General features: G+C 48.9%; 2 protein-coding genes across 3 annotated transcripts in view; one reads left to right on the top strand and one right to left on the bottom strand.

Annotated features, from left to right (window-relative positions):
* BMP8B (bone morphogenetic protein 8b) overlaps positions 1-5062 on the top strand; it is a 32328-nt gene extending 27266 nt beyond the window's left edge. Inside the window, exon 7 of the mRNA XM_018042197.1 lies at positions 2944-5062. Within this exon, the coding sequence (XP_017897686.1) occupies positions 2944-3093 (150 nt within the window). The 3' untranslated portion in view covers positions 3094-5062. The remainder of the gene's footprint in view (positions 1-2943) is intronic.
* On the bottom strand, positions 6865-22932 carry PPIE (peptidylprolyl isomerase E). 2 transcript variants are annotated; one of them, XM_005678655.2, is made up of 10 exons: positions 22871-22932; positions 21764-21862; positions 19248-19291; positions 18740-18766; positions 16990-17071; positions 16231-16331; positions 14935-15058; positions 9996-10181; positions 8886-9028; positions 6865-8695 (listed from the first exon to the last, which is right to left on the bottom strand). In XM_005678655.2, exons 1-10 carry the CDS (start codon positions 22899-22901, stop codon positions 8627-8629), a joined length of 906 nt encoding a protein of 301 aa, XP_005678712.1. In that variant the 5' UTR covers positions 22902-22932; the 3' UTR covers positions 6865-8626. The 2 variants fall into 2 exon arrangements, with proteins under 2 accessions (XP_005678712.1, XP_005678711.1); XM_005678654.3 differs by lacking the exon at positions 22871-22932 and adding an exon at positions 22420-22845 and having other exon boundaries at positions 6973-8695.

Here is a 23825-nt window from a genome sequence, read left to right as displayed (position 1 = left end):
CTTCTTTCTGCCCTGTGAGGGGGGCACAGGGTGATGACAGCGCTGCCCCTCCCGGGACTGGTCCCCTGGCTCTGCAGCAGCCCCGCCCCTCAGCCCCCGCGCTGTCAGTCAGCAGAAGGGAGCGCCAGCTCTGTGCTCCGTGCTGTCAAGGCAGTGGCTGCCCTCTGGGGAGGCTGTCAGTGAACACGAGAAGAAAGCACAGCCAACACGGTGGGTCCCCTGAGGAGGGGAAGACCGGGGTGAGCTGAGTGGGCTCAAGGACCCTGGCTTGGAGGGGAGGAGGACGGAGGTGATGTTGAGGGGGGGCAGGGCCTCTCCTACAGGCTTGCCAGGTGGTAGATTTAATCCCAAGTAAACTGAGGGGCTGGAGTAGATTTCAGAGAAGCAGGGCCTGGTCTGGGCACTCTCTGGAAGCATCTCTGGCAGCTGCAGGAGGAGGACAGACCGTGGGGTCGAGGGTGGAGGAGGCAGGGAGGAGTGAGGAGCTGCTGTGGTCCCAGCAGGAGGACCAGGCACCTGTTGGGTGAGACGTGGATGGTGGAGGCAGAGGGCAGGAGCCCAGGCCTCCAGGTGAGACCCTCCCCCAGGACGAGGAAGGGGCAGCAAAGGTGCTGGGCTGAAGAAAGGATTGGAGGGAATCAGCAGTTCTGCTTCCATCCCCATGTGTGTGAGGCCCTGCAGGACCCGAGGTGAGAAGTTGGGGGCAGTGGGTGCAAGTCTGGAGTCTCCGAGTTGTGAGAGCAGAAGAGATTTTCTGGGGGGACAGTGGAGGTGGGAGAGGCCTGCGGAGGAAGAGGAGCCTGCGTGGAAGAGGAGCCTGGGTGTAAGGGAGGGAGTGAGATGGTGGTTGGGGAGTCCTGGGCCAAAGAGCAGGAAGTGGGTCCCTCCAGCCTCACCCCCCACACTCCCTATGCAGCAGCGAGGGTCGCACTAAAGCACAAATGTGACCACCTCCTTCTGGGCCAGGAACCTCCCCGTGGCATCCCTTATCCCTGGGGAGAAGTCTGAGCCTTCGGCCTGTGACTCGGGGCCCCTCACTGGCCTACCCACCACCCCAACGTCCCCCAGCCCACGTCCCAGTGCCCTCGCCTCCCTGCCTTTGCCCGGGGCCGCCTCAATCCGCCGGGGGCCAGGCCAGCTCCTGCTCAGCCTGCTGCCTTGTCTCTGGGTCCTTCCCAGCCAGCGTTGGTCTCCAGCCCTCCTGCCCTCAGAGCGAGGACACTGCTGTATGTTGTGCTGCTCTTGGGGGTCCTGGGTGTTTCCTGGAATGTTCCCCCGTCTCCCCTCCTCCCCTGCTGAGGATGTGAGCGGGGACCATGTCTGAGACACTTTTGTATTCTTAATCTGGGTAGGGTTGGCACAAGGCATGTGAAATTACATTTGTGTCAGAAGGGAGGAAAATACCATTATACCCATTTGGCAGAGGAGAAAACGGAGGCCCTCAGATGCGGGACTATTCCCCAGCGATGCATCGCCAATAAGTTACAGAGCCTCTGATTTGGTCTCCCACATGATTCTAAAGTGAATTGAATGGAAAGGCAAATTAGGCCTCAGTCAGTCTTTTTGGTGCAGATAGGGCAAAGACCGTCCTCTCTGTCAATCACGTGGTGAAGCCTGGTCCAGGATGGACTTTCAGAACAGCTGCGCCCCTGTGGTGCTGACTCCTCTCTTGATGGTCCCAACCCAGGAAAGGCCCTCCCAGGTTTCCAGCCACTTAGAGCCCCATGGCCGGCTGGCACAGGGGGGCAGTGTCGCCTGGTTTCTTTCATGTGGGCCTATGAAAGTGGAGCCCAGCCACCCCAGGTGGAGGCTGGGAAGTTGGGGAGCAGTGCTCCCACAGCCCAGTCTGGCCAGACATCCCCACAGAGGCCTCGGCTCCCCCTGGGGCCTGAGAGGCTCTGGGCCCCAAAGCAGCCTGGTGCCTGCCTGACGGTCCTGGCAGCAGGCTGGCTCCAAGCTGGGGCTCCCAGGACAAGGCTGGGCTCTGGGGATCCCAGGCCAAGCTGCTGGACAGACACCCCTCCCCACAACCCACCCCCTTCATCAGACAGCTTCATCCTGGTCCTGCTCATTGGCCTCGGTGAGGGCTGGGAGGTCCCGTGGATGGCAGCAGGTTCCCTTTTCTCTCAGGCCCGGACTGACTGGGGGTGCCTTCAGGGCCCATCCCTGTGGTGCCCGGATGAAGAGTCCAGTAGGAGCTGCAGCTCATTCTGCCTGAGTCTTTGCATAAATATTTGCGTGGAGGCTGCAGTAGCTTCCTCAGATGGGCTGTTTTTAGGGGTAGAGCTGTTGGCAGGAGGGTAGCAAGGACTCCCAGCCCCCTCCCCCAGTCAGGTCCCAGCCTTCTGCAGGTAACTTGGGCCCTGTGTCCCCAGCGGTCATCCGCCCAGAACAGTCCCTGCCTGGAAGTTGTTACAGGGGTGGAGGTGCTTTGAGAAACAATGGTGTTGGACATCCCAAGGGTGAGCCTGGATGTCTGGGCATTAAGAGGGGTAACAGGGACCTTCACCGGCTCCCAACCTGGACGGGCGGATGGACCAGAAACAGCTCATGCGGGCAAGAAACGATGCGGGATGTTACAGAAGCGATCAGGGACGAAGGAGGGACAGAGGGGGCGGGGAGGGGAAGGCCGGCGCTGGCACAGGTGCGGGGACCCGCAGGGTCAGGGCCCTCCCATTGAAGGGGAGGGGCTGTGGCAGGAGCCCCTGGTGCTCAGTCTGGGCCTGAGGGCAGTGGACAGGGGGGCATCAAGGGGGCGGGGCCGGGGCAGAGTTCAGGACAGCACCTGCCCGGCCGGGCTGCGGGGGGCGGGGGCGGGGAGGAGATGGAGCTGGGAAGGGGCCAGCGGCGGAGCCCCAGGCGGCAGGAGCTGGGCGCTGGAACGGGGATCCCGGGAGGAGCCCGAGGTTCTCACGCCTCTGCCCGCCGCCCCCTCCCCGCCAGGTGCACCTGCTGAAGCCGGACGCGGTCCCCAAGGCGTGCTGCGCGCCCACCAAGCTGAGCGCCACCTCCGTGCTCTACTACGACAGCAGCAACAACGTCATCCTGCGCAAGCACCGCAACATGGTGGTCCGCGCCTGCGGCTGCCACTGAGGCCCCGCCTCCACCGGCGAGTCCTCCGCTGGGGCAGGGCCGGGAGACCCTCCAACGCCGTCACAGTTCAGGCAGAGACCCTCCCAGCGCCGTCCCAGCTCAGGCAGGGCGGCAGCGAGGGCCCCCTCCCCTGCCCACATCCTGCCAGGGGCTGGTGCTCCCCAGGCCCTCTGCCCCATCGCGTGCCTAATGTCGGTGGAACCCTGCATCATGGTCTCAGTCATCCAGCAGGGTTCTACCCCAGCTCCCTCCCCAGAGGGTCAGGATGACTGTTCTTTGGGGTTGACACAGAGTCCTGTCTGAGGACCCACTCTTGTCCATTGCTGGCCCAGCTGTAGGCTATGTGGAGTGAACTGAGGCACCTGGAGCCCAGGATGGCCACCTCAGGCCCTTCACCATCCAGGACTGGGTTTGGGGATGTGCAGACAGGTCCTGGTCCATCTCCAGTGGTCTGACCCTGCAGGGTGCAAAACTGGGCATTTCTGGGCACTCAGAGCGTGGAGTCATCCTGTTTTCTATATTTGTGGGTCTGAATGACCAAACTGTTGGCCCCAAGGAGGCATGTGGGTCACCTCCAGAAAGAGCTGAATGAATAGTGTGATTTAGGGCCAAGGCCAGTGTCAATTACCTTCCCTGTCTTCCTGCCTTGGTCTGTCTCTGCTGTCAAGGGAAGACGTGCCTTGCGTGGACACTTTGGTGAAAAAAAAATCTTGGGGGCTTTATTGACCCCATCTATCAGTCACTGTGTTGAACCATCAGAAGTTCAGCTCTGTGAACAGATTACCTGTTCACTGAGCCCAGTATGGTGGATACATTGGGTGGCCCAGAATGATAATGCCCAGCAAGGGTGACAAACTTTCTGCACAGCAGTCATCAATAATCAACCTTGGTATTTTTTCATTCAACTCTGGAGAGAATTTCAAAGTGATCAGCACCAAACTGAAGTGGCCACCACCAACAGATTAGAGTTGGCATGTAGAGTGAAAACTGTCTTCTCCTGCTAAGGAGCAATTCACTGCACCCAGGGACACTGGGTGGCCTGTGGCCAGGCGTGGGGCGAAGGGTAGGGCTGGTCAGCACCTGCCTGTGTCCTGAAGTTGTCAAAAACAGACTGGTCACCCAAGTCTGCGTCACCCTGTGTGCTCTGGAGTCCCGTCCTGTTTCTCGGAGCCTGTGAGCCAAAGAAAAGGCCCCCGTTCCAGGGAAGTGACAGGTGGCAATTAGGCCGAGCTGGGTGGGGAGGTTCCCGGAAACCACTGTTCTCCTTGGAGCGGCCACCAGCAGGCAGCTGGAGTGTTTATTTGATTTCTGATTTGGTAAGCCTGTAATTTACCTGGTGGAGCAGACAGAACCCAGCTGTCCAAACCCCAAAATATCATTAAAAACACACCCTGGGCCCGCCCCAACCCATGGGCACAGCCCAGGATGACACCCCTGGAGTTCACTCTGTGCCCTGAGGGGCTCCAGGAGCACAGCAGGGGTGGAGGAGGGGGCTGGGCTGCGGAACAGCAGCCCCTCCACCTGGACCTGGGAAGGGCTCTGGGAGCCAGTGCATAGAAGAGCCGCTCTCCATGGACACAGGAAGGCGGTGAGCACCCCAACAGTGTAAGAATCTAGGCTCTGGCCTACATGTTAGGGATGTGACTTTGTGACTTCCTCCTCTGGGCCTCATTTCCCATCTGTAATATGAAGCTTTTTGATCTGCAAAGGGCCTTCAGCCTGGGAAACTGCATCTGCCAAGCTTTCTCACACTGAGCCCAAAGGCAGCCTGGTAACCCTGAACGTGGAGCTCAGGTGGCCATCATGAATCCGAGCTGGCACATAATGTGGACCCTATTTTTTATTCTAGGACTTACCTAAGTTTTCTCTTCCCAACAGCAAAGATTGCCTCTTGTGCATGTGCTTACTCGTTCAGTCATGTTCAGCTCTTGTGACCCCACGGGCTGCAGCCCGTCAGGTCCTCTGTCCATGGGATTCTCCCAGGCAAGGATACTGGAGTGGGCTGCTATTCCCTTCTCCAGGGAATCTTCTGACCCGGGGACAGAATCTAGGTCTCCTGTACTGCAGGTGGATTTCTTACCATCTGAGCCACCAGGGAAAACTAAGTGTAAACTTTAAGTTAGCCAGTTATTTTGATTATTTGAAAATTTTTGATAATTTTCATTTTTTATTGCACATTAGGAAAGTCAAAACATGTTAGCTCACCAGCTACAAATTACCAAAGAAACTCTTATTAATGACTACCTTTAAAATGGAAGAATTGACAACTGATTTTTAATTTGGTATTTTTAGGCCCAGCCAGTGATCGGCTTAGTTAGGGGTACACCAGGAATGTCTGTCCGGTTACCCAAAGGTTGGCAGATACTGAGTACACCTCACCTCCCAACCAAGCAGTGCTTAGCAGGAATAGAGCTACAGTCTTGCTTTTTCATCCAGAACAACTGAAAAACAGTGTTATTGTTTATGTACGTGGTCGTCAGACTTAAAGCAACTTCTGCCATCCGGTCACTAAGTGAAATCAAATAGGAAAAAGCCTGAGTGGTGGAACAGTAGTGAATGAACACAAGGTCTATGTATTTTATCCCGAGAGTTATCTTTGCTCAGCCAAGCAGTGCAGTGGCAGGAGAGATGCCACCATTTCTCTTTCTCTTGCTCAGCGCCTGGCTTGTTTACCTGGCCAGACTAGAAGGATAAATAAAGGTGGTCTGTTCAGACCCCCTGACAGCAATGAGAAGTCACTGACAGCTGACAGTTGAGGAGGATGTGGGGGAAAAAAGCTAAAGGAGAAGCGCACAAGCTTTGCTGTCTGCAGTGCAATCCTGGCCTCAGGAGCACGTCATCACGCCAGGCTCACTGTTTCAAATGAAGGCAGGCTAGTAACATGTTCTGGAAAATTTCCTAAGAAATAGGAAAAGAGGCAGCAGGCAGAACAAGAGCACAGATGTATGAAGCCACATGGACTTGAATCCTGGGTATTCTTCCTCTGTAGAGCAGGATATTGGCTCTCCTCTTCCAAGCTATTAAAAAGATCATCTGTGTACACAAACATTTAGTACCATTCTGGCATATAAATACCTAAAAACTGGTGAAAGTCAATTGTATTCAACTCTCTGCAACCCCATGGACGGTAGCCCACCAGGCTTCTCTGTCCATGGAATTCTCCAGGCCAGAATACTGGAGTGGGCTGCCATTCCCTTCTCCAGGAAATCTTCCTGACCCAGGAATTGAACCCAGGTCTTCTGCACTGCACGTGGATTCTTTACCAGCTGAACCACCAAAGAAGCCCCCAAGAATACTGGGGTGAGTTGCATTCCCCTTTCCAGGGCATCTTCCTGACCTTGGGACTGAAGCTGGGTCTCCAGCACTGCAGGCAGACTCTACTTAACAACTGGTATCTGTCGGTATTATTACAACAGAATTTGCTAGTTTTGAGCCCCTTCTGTGCTTGGTCACTAAAACTTTCTTCTTCTGAGAATGTATTTTGTGGGTGATGGTGTTTGTTCAGAGCTGTGCTTTTTCCTAAAACATTTACACACCACAATCCTTTGAGGACAGGACTTGTGTTCTCACCTGCTTTGAAGGCCTGGGCAAGTGGCCGGTTATGCGGCAGTGGCCAGGGTGGTGACACCGTGCTCTGTTCCCAGGAGCCTGCTGGGGGCACGCAGCACTGCCGAGGTGCCTTTAGGCAATTTTAACAGGGCTTGTCCATCCTGAGTGTTACTCCTCATGGAGAGGCCTTTTAGAAGCACTTGACCCATATATATATATATATTTTTTTTAATGTGCTTTTTTAATGCAGTTTTGGAGGAAAGTTTGGAAAAAACAAAAAAAATAAAATACAATTCAAATCACCATAATCCTACAAGTCAGATAAAATATGCTAGTTAATATTTTGTTGAATTTATTTCTAGGCTTTTTTCTTATATATATATACAATATAGATGTTCACATATTACAGATAGGTATTTGTACAAAATGGTAATCATACTGTATTATATAAACTGCTTTAGATGTGCTTTCTCCACATTATATGGTATAATTCCCCCTAATAAATACATTTTGAAAATACAGCTCTCTAATTTTCCATCACCTGGAACTCTTTTTCACCACTAAAAAGTAGGTCCAACAGTCTTTTTTTGTGCCAGCAGCATCTGGAGCAGACATGCTGTGAGAAACTCCCAAGCCACAGAGTCCTGGGGCCACAACCCTGGGTCTCTTCCTCTGTGCAGCCACCACACCCAGCAAAGACGGGACCTGGCCCTGGAGGAGCTAGTGAGGGATGGTGGCGGTGAATTTTCTGTCTATAGCTAGGCTGTGGTACCCACACTTTAGCCAAACACCAGTCCAGATGGTGCTGTGAAGGTATTTTTCTGATGTGACTGACATTTAAATCAGTATGTCTGAAGTAAAGCAGACCACTCTCCCCCAAACAGTATGGGTGGGCCTCATGCAATCAGTTGAAGGCCTCAAGACAGACAGACTAGGGTCTCGTGAGGGAAAGAATTCTGCCTTCAGAACAGTCTTTGGACTCAAGCTTCAACATCAACTCTCCCTGGGGCTCCAGGCTACTGGCCTGTCCTGCAGCTATCAGACTTAGCCCCCACAACTGCAGAGCCAATTCTGTATAATGAATCGTTTTCTGTGTATACGTATGCACATCCGATAGCTTCTGTTTCTCTGAAGAACTCTAATACAGGGACCATATGGTATCTGCCACCAATTACTCCACTGTTACGGCAGTGAGCGTATGTAAACCAATGGCTCTGACTGTTCCAACAAAACTTTACTCATAAAACCAGGTAGTGGGCTGGATTAGAACCAAGGGGTTTGCTAACCTCTTGTCTCCTGACAAACAGGTATAGTACCTAGTACAGAAAAGGCACTGGGAGTAATAAAGTATCATTTTAAAAAATCTGTAAAATGAAAGTGAGCAAATAAGCAAATGCATCATGGAGACTGAACAGTACACTCACTGGCTCTGGGGCTGGCAGTGTGATGTGGGAATGGAGGCGCTGAAGACAGGAATTTTTCCACTGTCTTTGATGCCCACGGTCTTGACAGTGGTCTGACAAGGGTATCTGACCTGAAGATATATCACCTAGCATCTCAGGGAATCATCCAAGGGAAGAAAAGAAAAACTGTGGGGAAGGGATTATGCCCTGTTCACTCACCAACCTGTCTCAGGAGACAGTTTAGCTTCATAGGCGACATCTGACAACTCCCAGGAACTAGCTGGAGGCAGCAGTACAAAAACTAGGATTTATTTTACCCGAAGAAAATGCCCAGGAGTCACACAGGTGGGCCCACGAGAAGCCCCGGTGGCAAAGGCCTGGAAAGACCACGCACAGCCGTCCACGGTGGGGAGGGCAGCCCCGGGCCCAAGGCCACACCTGAGGAAGACCAGAGGCGGCACAGACTGTGCCTGCAGAGGAGCTGCCCCACGCTGACCCCGAGGAAGGGCCACGACACGAAGCCCTGCTCGCTGCCAACGGGACACCTCGGGTGCCGGTTCCCCGGGTTGACAGCTCCCCTCTCACACGTACTCCCCACAGTCGGAGATGATCACCTTCTGCTTGGGCTTCCCGTCCTTGCTGCCCTGGGCCTTTGTGGGCCAAACAGAAGAGGAGGAATCAGGGGAGGGAGGGTGGAGAGTAAGAGCGGCTCAGGGATACCCGCCCCTCTGCCCATCCCACCCCCCCACCCCCCAACAGCAGCTTGCTGTCTTTCTCCAGGCCCCGATTCAGCTCTCCCACATTCATGGCTGTGCCCCAGGGGCCCCAGCAGCCACCCACCTCAATCTGCCGCAAGACGTCCAGGCCATCCGTGATCTCCCCAAACACTACATGCTTGCCGTCCAGCCAATCCGTCTTGTCACACGTGAGGAAGAACTGGGAGCCGTTGGTGTTTGGGCCAGAGTTGGCCATGGAGAGCAGGCCTGGGGGAGAGAAGCGCCCATCAGCTCTCCCGACCCTGCTACTGGTTCTGGGCGTGGAGGAGGGAGTGCAGATGCTGCCTCTGCACCCGCAGATGGGGGGGCGAATGGGACGAGGAGCAGGAGCTGACTATGGGCTGGGTGGAGAAGAGTGCCTTCAGGGGAGCAGTCTGTCTAGAGGGGGACCGAGAGAACCAAAGGCAGGGAGCCTAGATAACTTTATCAAGAAGTTTCGGTTAGAAAGGGGACCAGAGGCATGGGTGATAGCTGAGGGGGGGACACGAGTCAAAGAAAAGGTCGACACTGTGTGCTTTTGCGCTGATCGAGCAGAGCAGGGGACGGGCATTACACGAGGCAGCGGCAGGGCACACGTGCAGAACCAGATTCCGAAGGGCGAGGGGTAGGGAGGGTCCGGGTCACGAGTAGAGGGGAGGTGGCTCAGCCCCTGCACTTGGGGGGAAGTCGGCGCAGGCAGGTGTGGATAGATGCAGACAGGTGCGGGAGGCTAAGCATCAGCTGGGGCAGAGGGTGACGTGGAGGTTTCGGGAGTGAGGCGGCAACTGCCGTCTCTGACCAGGACTGAGCATGAACTAGGGAGCTCTGTCTAGTGTGGCTGCCAAGGGCCTCCTAAAGAACTGCAGTCTTAAATATCAGTGCAGTTCTCTATTTTTTTCTAGTTGCTGGGGAACCAACCACTGAAATTTTTTACTAGAGTCTGACAGACAGGCAGGCAGCGGGGTTGAGGGAAGAAGAGCAGGCTTACAGTGGCTGACCACAAAATTTAAGCTACGTCCACAGTTGTGGACCCTGTGATGGAAACAGGCTCGTTCCATTCCAGCCAGGCCAAACGCCTCCCCTCTGTTCCCTGGGTGGGGGTCTGGAGGAGACCAGAAGCACAGCCTGTCACCCGCCTGCGCAGCCTTCCTGCCCCAGCCCAGCCCGCCGACCATCACCCACCAGCCGATCCCACCTGGTCCCGTGTGTTTGAGGATAAAGTTTTCATCGTCAAACTTCTTCCCGTAGATGGACTTGCCCCCGGTGCCGTTGTGGTTGGTGAAGTCACCGCCCTGGCACATGAACTGGGGGATGATGCGGTGGAAGCTGCTGCCCTTGAAGCCAAAGCCCTTCTCGTGGGTGCACAGGCAGCGGAAATTCTCTGGGGCCGAGAAAGGAAAAGGCGCCTGATTAAAAAACAAACCAATGGGGGGATTCCTTGGTGATCCAGTGGTTAAGATTCCATGCTTCCAAGGAAGGAGCACAGGTTCAATCCCTGGTTGGGGAACTGAGATCCCACATGCCTCGGGGGCATGGTCAAAAAAACCCAAACAACGAGATCTCCAACTAGACTCTGAAAAACTATATTTGTTTAATGTTCGTATTTTCATTTCAAAATATGACATGTTCATTATAAACCTTTGAGATACTGATTATCTTGAAGGATTAGAAAGGATTCTAGCTAAAGAAGGCGTGAAAACATGCATTCTAGATCTGCTCCACCCTAAGCTGGCAGTAAAGCAATTTTTAAAAAGAAAGACCAAACAGGATCTTAGAGAAAAAGACAGGTCTAGTCTTTGTGACTTTGCACTTGGCAATGTCTTAACTGCAACTCTGAAAGCATAAGTAACAAAAAACTGGCAAATGAGACTTCATCAAAATGAAAAACTTTTGAACATCAAAGGACACTCTCAACAAAATGAAAAGGCAACTTAGGGAATGGAAGAAAACATTTGCAAATCACATCTGTTGAGTGTTTAATATCCAGAATATACAATGAACTCCTACAAATCAACAACAAAAAACCAACCTAGTAAGTAAATATGCAAAAGACTTTCACAGACATTTCCTCAAAGAAGATACACAAATAAATGGCCCCTACCCCTAAGCACATGAAAAGATGCTTCACATCATTAGCGATTAGGGGAATACAAATCAAAAACACAATGAGATTCCACTTCCCAACTACCAGGATGGCCATGATAAACAGAACACAAGTGAGGATGTAAAGGAACTAGAATGCTTATACCCTGCTTATGAGAATGGAAAGCAGTGCAGCCACTGCAGAGAGTACTTTGGTAGTTCCTCAGAAAGTCAAACTGGAACTGCCATATAACCCAGCAATTCCAGTCTTAGAGAGGCACCCAAAATAACTGAGAACAGGGATTTAAATACTTATTTGTACACAAATGTTCACAGCATCATTATTCATAATAACTGGAAAGTGGAACCAGTGTTCAAGTGTCCATCAACTAATGAGTAGAGAAACAAACCGTGGACTATCCAGACAATGGAATATTAGCCAGCCATACTGATACCTAAATGAGCCCTGAAAACACAATGCTAAGTGAAATAAGTCAGACATCAAAGGACAACTACTGTTAGGACTCCATGTATATGAAATGTCTAGAATAGTAAATTCAGAGAGACAGAAAGTAGATTAACCATTACCAGAGGCTGGGAGTAGAGGAGAAAGGGGAGTGACTGTTTAACGAGTCCTGAATTTCTACTGGGCTTCCCTGGTAGCTCAGCTGGGAAAGAATCCGCCTGCAATGCAGGAGACTCCGGTTCGATTTCTGGGTCAGGAAGATCCACTGGAGAAGGGATAGGCTACCCACTCCAGGATTCTTGAGCTTCCCTGGTGGCTTAGACAGTAAAGAATCCGCCTGCAATGTGGGAGACCTAGGTTCGATCCCTGGGTTGGGAAGATCCCCTGGAGAAGAGAAAGGCTACCCACTTCAATATTCTGGTCTAGAGAATTCCATGGACTGTATAGTTGCTATCAGGGGTGGTGCAAAAATTGTGAGAGTAGATAGTGGCGATGGTTGTACAACATTGTGAATGCAATTAATGCCAGTAAATCATACACTTAAAAAATGGATAAAATGACTAGCCCCTAAAAGGAGCGAGAGAAGAGACAACACCAACAGAAATCTTTGGAAACTGGAAGACAAACAGATGTGCCGTAACTGACAGAGCAGACCTAACAGAGCTGAAGCTTAAGCTGATAAAGCCCAGAAGCCATCTGATTTCTGCTGCAGCAATTCCAAAACCTCAGTGACAAGGATGAAGATGGTTCTAAAAGCAGTAAGTCTGGTTGAAAGCTCACTTTAAAAAGCAGCTAGCCCCTAGATCCTCTCTCTTCCGTAGCCCTGGCTGCTGGTGGGAGGTGAACCGTCCAGCAGGTTGAAGCAGAGAGTCTCTGGTCTGGGAAGCTCTATACACACCTGAGGGCTGAGACACCATCATGACAAATGGAGATTTACTGAAGTTCATATACTGCTCCCACAACCTCCCACCCTCCACGACAAACAACTGGACACAGGACCATTAGCAAGAGACTAGAGTCTTCTCTGTGGCCTCTGTTCTGTCCAAGAGACTATGACTCAGGGATACTGATATCCGGGGTCCAATCAGAATCACCTCATAGAGGAAGGTTCAGTCAGCAAGCCTTACCAATGTCCAGGGAGTCTCCAAGCAGATTTTAAGGACCCTAGTCTTACATATGAGAAAGGCATCTAATGTGAAAAGCAAAGACTGAAACAAGCAAACAGATCAATAACAAAACAAACAAAAAGAAGAAAAAAACAAACTGAAAAAAGTAATTTCAAACATAAGCTGTATAGGAAAAAGAAATTTTAGTACACTAATCTCCCAAGATGAAATGATAGTACATGCATGAAATAAGCACAGGATGCTATGAAAAAGAACATTTAAAAAGGTTCCAAAATACGAGTAGAGAAAAATCAGAAGGGATAAAAGTGAAGAAATAATTCAAAGAAAACTTTTCAAAAGGTAGGACTGTCCTAACTGATGGGTGTGGTATGCAGGATAATGGCTCCCGAAAGATGTCCATGTCCCAGTTCCTAGAAGCAGAAGGTCCTGTGCAGATGTGATTAAGGTTACGGACACTGAGATGGGGAGAGTGGCCTAGATTACCCCGGTGGGCCTAGTATAATCACAAGTCTATAACCAGAGAGCCTTTCCCAGCTAAAGGCAGAAAGAGAGAGTCAGAAGTGGATGGACTGTTGTACAGCAAAAACTAGCAAAACACTGTAACTTATATTCCATCTCCTCCACAACCCACCCAAAAAGAGAAGTGGATGGAAAAGTAGGCAGGTGGTTCAAAACGTGAGAGGGACTAGATCACTCACTGCTGGCTGTGATGATAAAGGAGGGGGGCCACAAGCCTCTGGAAGCTGGTACTAGCCCTCAGCTAGCAGCCAGCAAGGAAATGGGCACCTTCATCTACAGATGCAGGAAACTGAATTCTGTCAACAAGCTGACCGTCTCTGGAAACAGATCTACCCATAGAGCTTCCAGTAAGGAATGTGGTAACCCAGCCACCATCTTCTTTTAGCCTGGTGAGTCCCGTGTTGGACTTCTGGCCGTCAGAACAGCTAAGACAACAAACTCATGTTCTTGTAAGCTGCTTAGTCTGTGATAATTTGTTACAGCTGCAAGAGAAACCAATATAGTAGGGCCCACTGAATATCTAGCGGGATGGATGGAAGGACATCTACTCCAAGGGGACAATATTTCAGAACACAGGATACAGAGACCCTCCAAGCATCTAGACCAGTGTTATCTAACAGCTTTTAAGCATCTGAATAACTGAAGAAGTGAAATTTAGTTTTGTATAACGTGAATTAAGTTTAAAGAGTGACACATGGATAGTGACTACCATATTGGGACAGCTCACCTCTAGACAGGAAAAAAAAAAAAAGGTTTTATATAAAGGACCAAAAATCAGAATGACATTAGACTTCTCTAGAATTCTACATCCAAACTATCAGGTGGGAAAGTAGAAATTTCCACACATCAGTCTCAAAAACCTGACCCTTCAAGCTCTTTTCTCCAGAAGCTACAGAATTATATCCTCTACCAAAATGAGGGAATAGATCAAAAAAGACAACAGAGGTCCCAACACAGGAAGCAAAAGCAGGAGATCCCAAGACAAAAGCTATGAGATGGGCCTGGAAGGCAACTGGTCCAAGCTGGAGGAGGTCAGGGGGCTCCAAGGAGGAATAAGTGAAACTGATACAATACCTGATATGTCTGAACATGATGGAGATTTATACAAGCAGGAAAATTTAGGGAAGCTCAGGAACATGTGTACAGAATACTAAGCAAATGTGAAAACAAGAGAATTATGAATTCTAGGGGAAACAAAGCGCTGTGTATGAAAAGAAGCTATCACAGTACGATGCTTCCATAGGATAACCTGTGACCTAACTAAAATTATGGTAACAACATAAAAGGATGAAGGAGCTGGGAAGCTGATTTAAAAAGCTAATTCCTTATCTTCTCAAGTGGGAAGTCAATAGATGTCTAAAACGAAAAGACATTAAAACAAAAAACAGAAAAACCAGAAAGTAGCAACATACATCTGTTACCTACAAATATGGAGGTTAAAAACCAAAAGCAGCAGCTAAGAGTTGAAACTGACTGCCTCTGAGAAGCAGCAAATGGTGCTGGGGGATGGCAGCAGGGCAGGGGGGCAGCATGGGGGCACTGCTGTGTTTCAAAACAAACTGCGAAATTAACACTCCTGACTATATGTCTACATAATAAAATTTAGATTAAAAGAAGGATAAATAGAATTCAGTATTTAACAAATGAAAAAAATATTCAAAAAGTTGTTAGTTATCGGTAGCTACTTCTGAAGAGTATGATTAGATATGGAGAAGGAACAAAGACTCAGGTTTTCAATTTATTGCCTTCAATACTGTTTGAGAGAGAGAGAGAGAGACAGAGAGAGAGAGAGTGAGAGTGTGTGTGTTGGAGTGTGTGTACTTAAAAACAGAGAGAGAGAGAGGGAGAGAGAGAGTGATTGAGTGTGTGTGTACTTAAAAACCAACCAACCAACCAACCATGAATACACATTCACTTGTATTAAAGAAAAAACTGCTCACCTGCGGTCATGGGCACGACGTCTGAACGCAGGAGCATTTGGATGCGGCCAGCTGGCTTGTTCCCAATCTTGATGTCCATATACACCTGAGGGTTTGACCGGGCCTTTTTTACAGCAGGCTCTCCCTAGATGCAGGAGAAATGGCCAGGTTAGAGAGAACGCCCTGACTCCCCAACTAGGAGAGCGAGTGTGAATGAACACATCTGAGAACCCAACTAGTGAGCAAGCTGAACAGGGAGACGACAGGGAAGGCCTTGGGAATGCAGAAGAAGGTGAAGGCCACGGCCACGGCCCCAGTTTGGCATCCAGTGACAGGAGATTCAGCACCGTCTACCAAAAGACTTTTCTAGCCCCAAACAGACAACTCTCAACACCTTCACAGCCCAGCTCAAGGTCACCCACCTTAATCCAGTAAAACGGACCCATTTCTGCAGCACCATCCCCTCCCTCTGTGCGCAGCCCTGCACACTCGAAGGCTGGCTGCAACGGAAGCAAGGAGTTCCGAAGTGCTCACAATGGAGGTAGCTGGGACCTTGCTTTATACACTTGCAGGCACTCTGCTTAGCCTCTGTATTTCCTGCTTGCATCAATGTGGATGGAAAGTGGAAAGTCAGTGAGTTAGAGAACACAGGATGAACAAGATTAGAGGAGGGAGAGCAAGACTTGCATTAGCAATGTCTGAAGCTCAGGACTAGAAACAGAGGCCAGGAGAGTCCAATAGCCTAGGAGAGGCTGTGAAAGATCAGAGTGACTGCTGCTGTTTTGGCAGAGAGGGGAGAGAGAAAGAAACCCAGAACGTCAGTTACAAGGGGGAGGCAGCCGGAGAGGCAGCCGGAGAGGCAATGGTTAGAGAGGTGCACTGAGAATCAGAAGGAAGTGCCAAGGCAGGTTCCCTGGAAGGGAGGACCTCAAACCTGTGCCCAGACTGCAGGGAAGGTACCCTCACCCCGTGCTGCCTCCCTTGCGTCAGGAACAGAAAGACAGTGAGCCGGGAGCACACTTGCGTGAAGGAGGGGGACTGACCAGGAGAGTGCAGAGGCCCACTCACCACCCTTCCTCACCTCACACTTCCTCCTCGTCAGTAACAATCACAGGACAGAACCCAGCAGAGCTGAGAAGCTCCTCTCTCAGAGCACAAGGACAAGAGGCTTAAAGCTTCATTTCAGTTCACTCATTACCAACCTCCACCAAAACACTGTAAGTTCACTTTTCATTCTCTCTACTTTTGTATATACATTTGCAGAGTTCCATAAAAACCTAAAAAACCAAAGTCTCCTGGGGGGAAGTGCAATCTCACCTCCTGTGTTTCCACTTTGGGGGGCTCTGACCCCTCCTCCTCTTTGTTCTCCTCAAGTGTCTTCCCAGAAAACTTCTTCAACCAGTCATCATCAGACCAAACTGAAAGGAAAGCAGCGAGCAGATGAGAACCCATTCAAGCCATCAGCCAGCTGCTAAGTAGGTACTCTGATCACCGAAGCAGAACATACTTTGTGACCCTCTCGGCCAGAGGTCTCCACTTTGGGAAGTCACATGTGTCAGGCAAGCTCCCATCTTTTAGAGACTGCCAGCCCTGAAGCCCAGCTCTTGTGTGTGTTAGTCGCTTAATCGTGTCTGACTCTTTGCGACCCCATGGACTATAGCCTCCCAGGCTCCTCTGTCCATGGGATTCTCTAGGCAAGAATACTAGAGTAGGTTGCTATTTCCTTCTCCAAGCTCTTAGCAGGGCAACATGAAAAGGCTATGCCCCAGGGAAAGGTGCAGCCCTTGCCAGTCCCAGCCCCTGATGGAACCTGCCAGGAATGTTGAGAAAACTGGGACAGATGAGAGATCAGGCATGGCTTCTCTCATAAAGGAAACAATTACCCTGGTGTGGCTGAGAAGCTCACACTCTTTATTTCCCCACAAAAGTGGCACATGTCCTTTGCCAATGTAAACCATTCTCTACTACTGTCCGCCAGAGAAGCATTCAGTGCCTACTTTCAAGAAAACTGGGACAGGAAGGCAAGCAAGCCCAAACTGGAGGGTGTGATGGGGCATCTGTATTACTCCCACTCACCTGGTCTAGAAGAGCCTTCCTTAATCCTCATGGGTTTTGCCAAATTGACACGAATTGTCCGTCCAAAGAGCTCAGATTCATTCTGAAAAGTGTGAAAATCCATTTGCTTAAACTGTTAGGTTAAAAGAAAGTCAGACACTTTCCATTTACTTCTGATGCATGAGACAAACTCATGATTTGTTCTCCCTTAATCCCCGATCCCCTACCAACAAGTTATGCACCTGCCACAAAGCAGCCTATGGGCTGCAGAGAATTTCCTCCTGGGAGCCATCATACAGTTCCTTTCTCCTTTCCTTCAAATTTATTAGTTCCTTATTTGGCTGCATTGAGTCTAAGGTTCAGCACATGAGGTCTCTGTTGTGGCCCATGGACTCTCCAGCTGCAGTACAGGCTTAGTTGCTCCATGGAATATGGGATCTTAATTCCTTGATCAGGGACTGAATCTGCATCCTCTGCACTACAAGGCAGATTCTTAGCCCCTGGGCCACTAGGGAAGTCCCTTTCTTTTTTAAAATTGAAGCATAGTTGATTTATAATGTTTTGGGTGTACAGTAAGCTGATTCAGTTATACATTTTATATATATATGTCAGATTCTTCTCCATTATAGGTTATTAGAAGATATTATTATAGATTAGTAAATATTATTATAGGTTATTAGAAGATAGGTTATTCTTCTCCATTATAGGTTATTAAAAGATATTAAATAACAGGTTCCCTGTGCTATACAGTAGGACCTTGTATATCTAGTTCATATGCAGTAGTATCTGACCTCCTTTCTTTCAATACTAGTAATGACCTGTGCTAACAAAAGTGATGCTGTGTTCAGAGTACTCGGAAATTATAAGGATAAATGCAATTTCCAAGTACCTGAGTTCATTTTCAAAAGTCAAGGTCAGCCTTGAGCAATGAGAAGTGATCTTGCTCTGAGAGCTGAGGAAAACATTTGATGAATGGGAAACAGAAAACAGGAATGAAGTAAAGCCTCATTACCCTAAGATAACTGGTACCAGTAAAGGTCACTCAATGTGAAATGACTTAATGGCAGTGAAGAAAATTTCATGGTTTAAAATGTGAAGGGGGAAAAAATTGGGAATATACTGTGATGAAACTAATTAATGAAAATAAATTTCTTATACTTAAAATTCAGCTTTTAAACTATGGCCTAATTTGAAGAAGAGAGATATAATGGATCTGCAGTATTTTTTGCAATAAAATCCTATCAACAGTATGATTATCTTTGCATTTCTTATCTGATGTGAAAATCCTAAGTATCCTGAAGAGGGAATACACACTCCAGAGCTACATCATCGCCCCAAGGAGCTCTCCAGGCTGTCCCAATCACTTGGATCAGCAGCACATCCTATCATTATCCTTATCAAATTTCTCTTCTCAATTGTTAACCGGTCTAACACTTCATGAAACCCTGTCACTTTTGTAAAATATGCCATTTCACTGTGCAATTACTTTGCATTGTTTGCAATTTCTTATCCTAGACACAGGCAGCCAGTGAGTGACTGGTCAACAAGGATGATTAGCCTTTACATTATTATCAAATGGAGAAAGATATTTGAGAAAGGACAATTTCATAAGTGATCAATTCACAGTGAATATTTTCACATGATGACAATTTGTATGTACTTCCCCGTGCAACCTTGTAACTTTGGAGGTTTGGCAAACCGAATGCAGAACTAAGTGCCCTCTGTACCACCAAAAAGCAACTTCTGTAAGAAGCAGGATTCCCAGCCTTACCATGTTGTCAATAGCTGCTGCAGCATCCTGCCAAAAAGAGACAAGGCACGAATTTAGGTTTGCAGTCAAATGCTTCTTGTAGTGTCTAAACACATACTTGGTAAAATGACAACAAAAAAACAATCCAACAGAAAAAGGTCTCTTTTTCTTCCTCACCTAGGTTGCACGGGTCTAACAAAGTGCACTTCCTGGCTGACTTCAGCTATTTGCCATTTAGTGGAAGACAAAGAAAGTATCACCAGTGCTACCAGGCAAAGATGCTCAATGAGCAGGGCTGCAGGAGTTTCTGCAGAGCAAGAGGGGCAGGACCTAGCAGGTCTATAACGTTAATCACGGCCCATGGTTTCATTAAGTGAAGGCAGCTTTCCTTCAAACAGTGTTTCTCACCTCTCCGGAAGCATCAGCATGAGGCCCCAAAACCCAACCCCAAATGAAGAACAGCTCCCTTTGTAATCAGTAACAATAATAACAAGCCAAAGACTTAACACAGATAACAGAATTTTCTCACCTCTGCCAACTCAAATTCAACAAAAGCAAATCCTCGGTGCTTTTCTGAAAAAAAGGCAGACAATATCAAGCAATTATCATGTTGGGCAATGGGAAGAAGTAGGTGGTCACAAAGAAAGTGAAGTCAGTCACATGCCTTATCCATTTACTAGAATTCTACACCATCACTGTTTAGGAAAAAGGCATCTTACTCTGATTCTTTCTAGTTTAAATAACATTCCAAGCAACATTAAACTGTTTTGTAGTGAGTGAAAGTCACTCAGTCGTGTCTGCCTCTTTGTGAACCCACAGACTGTAGCCTGCCAGGCTCCTCTGTCCATTGAATTCTCCAGGCTCGAATACTGGAGTGGGTAGCCTTTACTTTCTCCAGGGGATCTTCCTAACCCAAGGATCAAACCCAGGAAATTATCCAGCATTGCAGGAGGATTCTTTACCATCTGAGCCACCATAGAAGCCCGTTTTGTAGTGAACATAACTAAATAATGAACTATACTTTTAATCTTTAAAAGCAGCATTCTTTTTATTTATTTATTCATTTTAATTTTAATTTTTACTTTATTTTACTTTACAATACTGTATTGGTTTTGCCATACATTGACATGGATCCACCACGGGTGTACATGAGTTCCCAAACATGAACCCCCCTCCCACCTCCTCCCCACAACATCCCTCTGGGTCATCCCCGTGCACCAGCCCCAAGCATGCTGTATCCTGCATCGGACATAGACTGGTGAGAAAAGCAGCATTCTTTACCAAAGCCAATCAAATCTTAACCTCTGCACTCAAGGCAGCTAGAAAAATGAAGTCATTTAACCTATCAATCATTCATTCCAAGCATACATTCTGAGCATCAACTGTGCCGAAGTCATGAATCCTAAAACCTGGGTAAGGATGCTCAGTCTTGATCCTCAGCAAAACGCTAATCTAACCAACGCCAACTAGGAAGGCCAAGTGCACAAAAGCATTAGTTTAAGCAACCAATTAACCTTACAGAGTCAACATAACCTTATCATTTTTATACATATAAAGGTCCCAGGTTAAATCCATATACAAGGTTGATGATAGAGCTGAAGCCACACAACTCGTCTCAGGACTCAGCAGAGCATAGGTTGCTGAAACCACAAAACAATCTCAGGACTTAATGAAGCTGAGGTTCTTTTGTCTCCTTGTGAAAAGAAGTCGCTGAGAGGCAAAGCGACATGGAAAGAGTCATTTATTAGTATATGACGCTTGCGAGAGACACAAGGAGGCAGGCAAGAGGGTGCTGTAACAAGAACTTAGTGGGGTGCAATTTAACTTTTTTTTACTTTAAAAATTCACTTCTTTATTTTTGGCTGTGCTGGGTCTTTGTTGCTGCACGCAGGCTTTCTCTAGTTGTGGCGAGTCGGGGCTACTCTCTAGTTGCATGGGCTACTCTCTAGTGTGTGGGCGTCTCATTGCAGTGGCTTCTCCTGTTGAGGAGCTCGAGCTCTAGAGCACGGCTCAGTAGTTATGGAGCCCTGCCTCAGTTGCCACAAGGCATGTGGAATTTCCCCTGCACTGGCAGGCAGATTCCCAACTGCTGGATCACCAGTGAAGCCCTGGGCTATACTTTTATAATTAAAGGAAAAGTGAGGAGGAGGAGAAGACCACCCTCTTCCTCATTCTTTGAGTCTCCCATCATTAATTCTTCCTACATGCTGGGTAGGGGAGTTTTTGACCCTGCATGGCCCCACTAGGACTGTCACGGCACTATGGAAATGAGCAAGAAGGCAGTAACAGATATTAAAGTATGGTAAATCATCGCAGGTTTCAGTGTAATGTTACCTTTCCCCTATATTTTTGTTTTTAGTGTGTGCACAGGAGCACGGCCAAGGGATCATTAACTTACTGACCTCAACCAGCAGAATGCAGGTGTCACTGCTATATGGTGTTGTTGTCAAGCAGAGCTGCTTGGTTTTGTTGCTGAGCAAGCCAGCTTTCTTGAATGATCAATTAACTCACATGGGTCTCCCAAAATTCCCTCTCTATGATCCCCTGAGGGGATTTCTAAACTAGTTGTGTACTCTAGAGCTGGGCCTAAAACTCCAACTTTAAAAATGACAACAAAGGTTAAGACAGAAAACGGAACTGCAACTGTGATATTAATTGAAGGAAAAGTTCAGGTGCAAAGAAGTTGAGGCCCCATTGTTGAAGCTGGGCTTTCCGGCTACCCTATTTAACAGCACAGCTGCCAAGAACAGAGCAGGTGTAGGAGACTGCCTGGCAGGCAGTTTGAAACAACAGCTCTCCATGTAGCTCGAAACCAATCTTCCTACTGGCTAACTGAAAAGCCTGTCTTACTTCAAAGGCAATATATGGGATCTGAAAAGCATACTGCAGCTCACAACCCCAAGCCTCAGAAAAGTCCTTCTGCATAAAGATGACTGTCACGCTGCCCAAAGCATATTTAGAACGTACTGTAATATGACTTACAAAAATTTTAAGTTCTTTCCTAGCAGGAGGATCCTGGGCATGAGAAACATTAAGATGACTCACCTGTTTCATAATCCAGAGGAATCTGGATATCCGTGATGTCTCCAAAAGGGATAAAAGCAGCGTGGAGAACTTTGTCATCCACCTCCTCTGCAAGCCCACCTGCAAAGACATCAAGCGCCTTCTGACCTACTGTCCTCCGTTCTCCTGAGAAGTCCCTGCTGTAAAATTAGCATGCCGTTGTCAGGAAAGGGATCTTCCCATTCAGTCCTTTGGGTTCATAAATATCCCTCTCATTTGCTCCTTCACACTTACTTATGAAGCACACTCTTCACTCTCCTTTCAGACCCTCATCTAGCCCGGAGATTCCCTCCACAGCTTCATAACTGCCTCCCTTCTCCACAAAGCCAACCAGTACCATCCTGGGAACGTACAGACTTCAACTCATCACTTCCCTGCTTAAAGTACTTTATCCAGGGAAAAAGTACAAACTTAGCACTGTACACAAGGCTGTTCACAAGGCCCTGCCCACTTCTTCAGCCTCTTATCCTTTGCGTCCCCGCAAACCGACACATTTGCCTGCAAGTGTTAGACTACTTCACACCTTTGGGGTTTTGCTCGCGGGGCTCCCTTTCTGTAAACGCACTTGCTCCTACTTCGCTACCTGGCTAATTCCAGCTCATCTCCGGCGTCACCGCAACCTGAAAACTTGCTCTTACCTCTCCAGATGGAGGGGTCATTTCTCCCCACACCGAGGCCTATGTCACCAGTGTCCGTCCCCACCAAAGCTCTCATCAAACTGTACTATTGAGGTTATTCTCATTTTTAGCCGGCTAGCCTGGGAACTCTTTCCCTAAAGAGTGCGGGCTGAGCCATTGCTGCGGTGAACGTAAAATGAATGGACGCGAGGATTGAGAGGTCCCTAATATTCCTCCAACCATCGCTCCGGTCCCAGGTGATGAAGAGGTTGTTGTTAGAGGTTGGCGGGCTTCGAAGAGAGGTGCAATTAGCTACGTCTCAGGCTCACTCTGTGACCAAGCAATACCGCCACAGATGCCACCTAAACAGCTGCTCGCCGCCTCCCGCGTCCGGAGACCTGTCCAGCTCCACGCCACGACCCATTCGCGGCCCAGTTCGCCCAGCCTCCACCTAGTCTCCAAGCCTGCTCACCCACATACAGCACTCGCTTGGTAGTGGCCATCTTGCTCTTGCGCTCTTCCGCCGGAAGCCTGCACTCGGCCCGCCGCTTCCCCAAGGCTCCGCCCCCGCGCACGGCGATCGCAGACCCCGCCCACTCTGGCATAAGCCGTGCCCGCCTCTGGGTGCCGTCGAGCTGCGAGTGCTGCTTAGGTGCATCTTAGTGCCTGAACCGACGCGGCTTCGGCTCTGCCGGTGCTCCCTGCTGCGGAACACACTCCCTTGCGGAGTCAGAAGGCGTCAGCAAGTAATAAACAACCAATAAAGTACGGTCCGCGGGCCACCCCGCACATCTATTTTTGGACAACCTGGAGCTACGAATGGTTTTCACATTTTTAAAGAGCTGGGGGCGGGGAAAGAAGAAACAAGAATAATATTTCCTGACATGTGAAAATTATGTTAGATTCAATTTTCATTTAAAAATTTTTATCAGAACGCAGTCTTGCTCATTCCTTTTAGTATTCATATGTGAGTGCTTTCAGGCTGCAGGGGCAAACCCAGAGCCTACAAAGCTTGAAATATTTACCATCTGGATCTTTGGGAAAAACGTTGAGCGACTCCTGGAATACATCAACTAATAGCAATACATAAATTAGCCTAAGTGGTACAAAATAATGGGGCCACTTCTTTTAGGCACAGCAGTTGGTTAAGATCTCTCTGAGGCCACATTTAAGCTGAAACCATAAAGAGGAGCCAGAGAGAGGAGGCAGCAGGGGAAAAGGTTTCCGGGAGAGGAGACAGCTTCTGCACCTTCTTGTGGGCCTTGGGGAGGAGAGGGACGTGGAACATCAGACAGAACAGGTGGGTGGGGGTGGCAGGATGCATGACCTGCAAACCATGTGGAGTACTTGGGGCTTTGAGAAGCTACTGAAGGTTGTGATGGGTAGTTACATGATCACATTTATACTTCAAGATAGTCTGACCATTG

Source organism: Capra hircus, chromosome 3 (assembly GCF_001704415.2).
Source record: "Capra hircus breed San Clemente chromosome 3, ASM170441v1, whole genome shotgun sequence".
NCBI classification, from domain to species: domain Eukaryota; kingdom Metazoa; phylum Chordata; class Mammalia; order Artiodactyla; family Bovidae; genus Capra; species Capra hircus.
Note: the sequence above shows the minus strand (reverse complement) of the source record. Positions and strands in the feature narration are given on the sequence as shown.

Bases quoted from the DNA above. Each gene is read 5' to 3' on its own strand.
- PPIE (XM_005678654.3), bottom strand. From the start codon at position 22,495: ATGAGAGCTTTGGTGGGGACGGACACTGGTGACATAGGCCTCGGTGTG. The intron at 18,767-19,247 runs GTGAGAAAATTC...TCTTTTTGGCAG, and splicing joins TTGAATTTGAGTTGGCAGAG to GATGCTGCAGCAGCTATTGA. The intron at 17,072-18,739 runs GTAAGGCTGGGA...CACACTTTTCAG, and splicing joins CAGCAGCTATTGACAACATG to AATGAATCTGAGCTCTTTGG.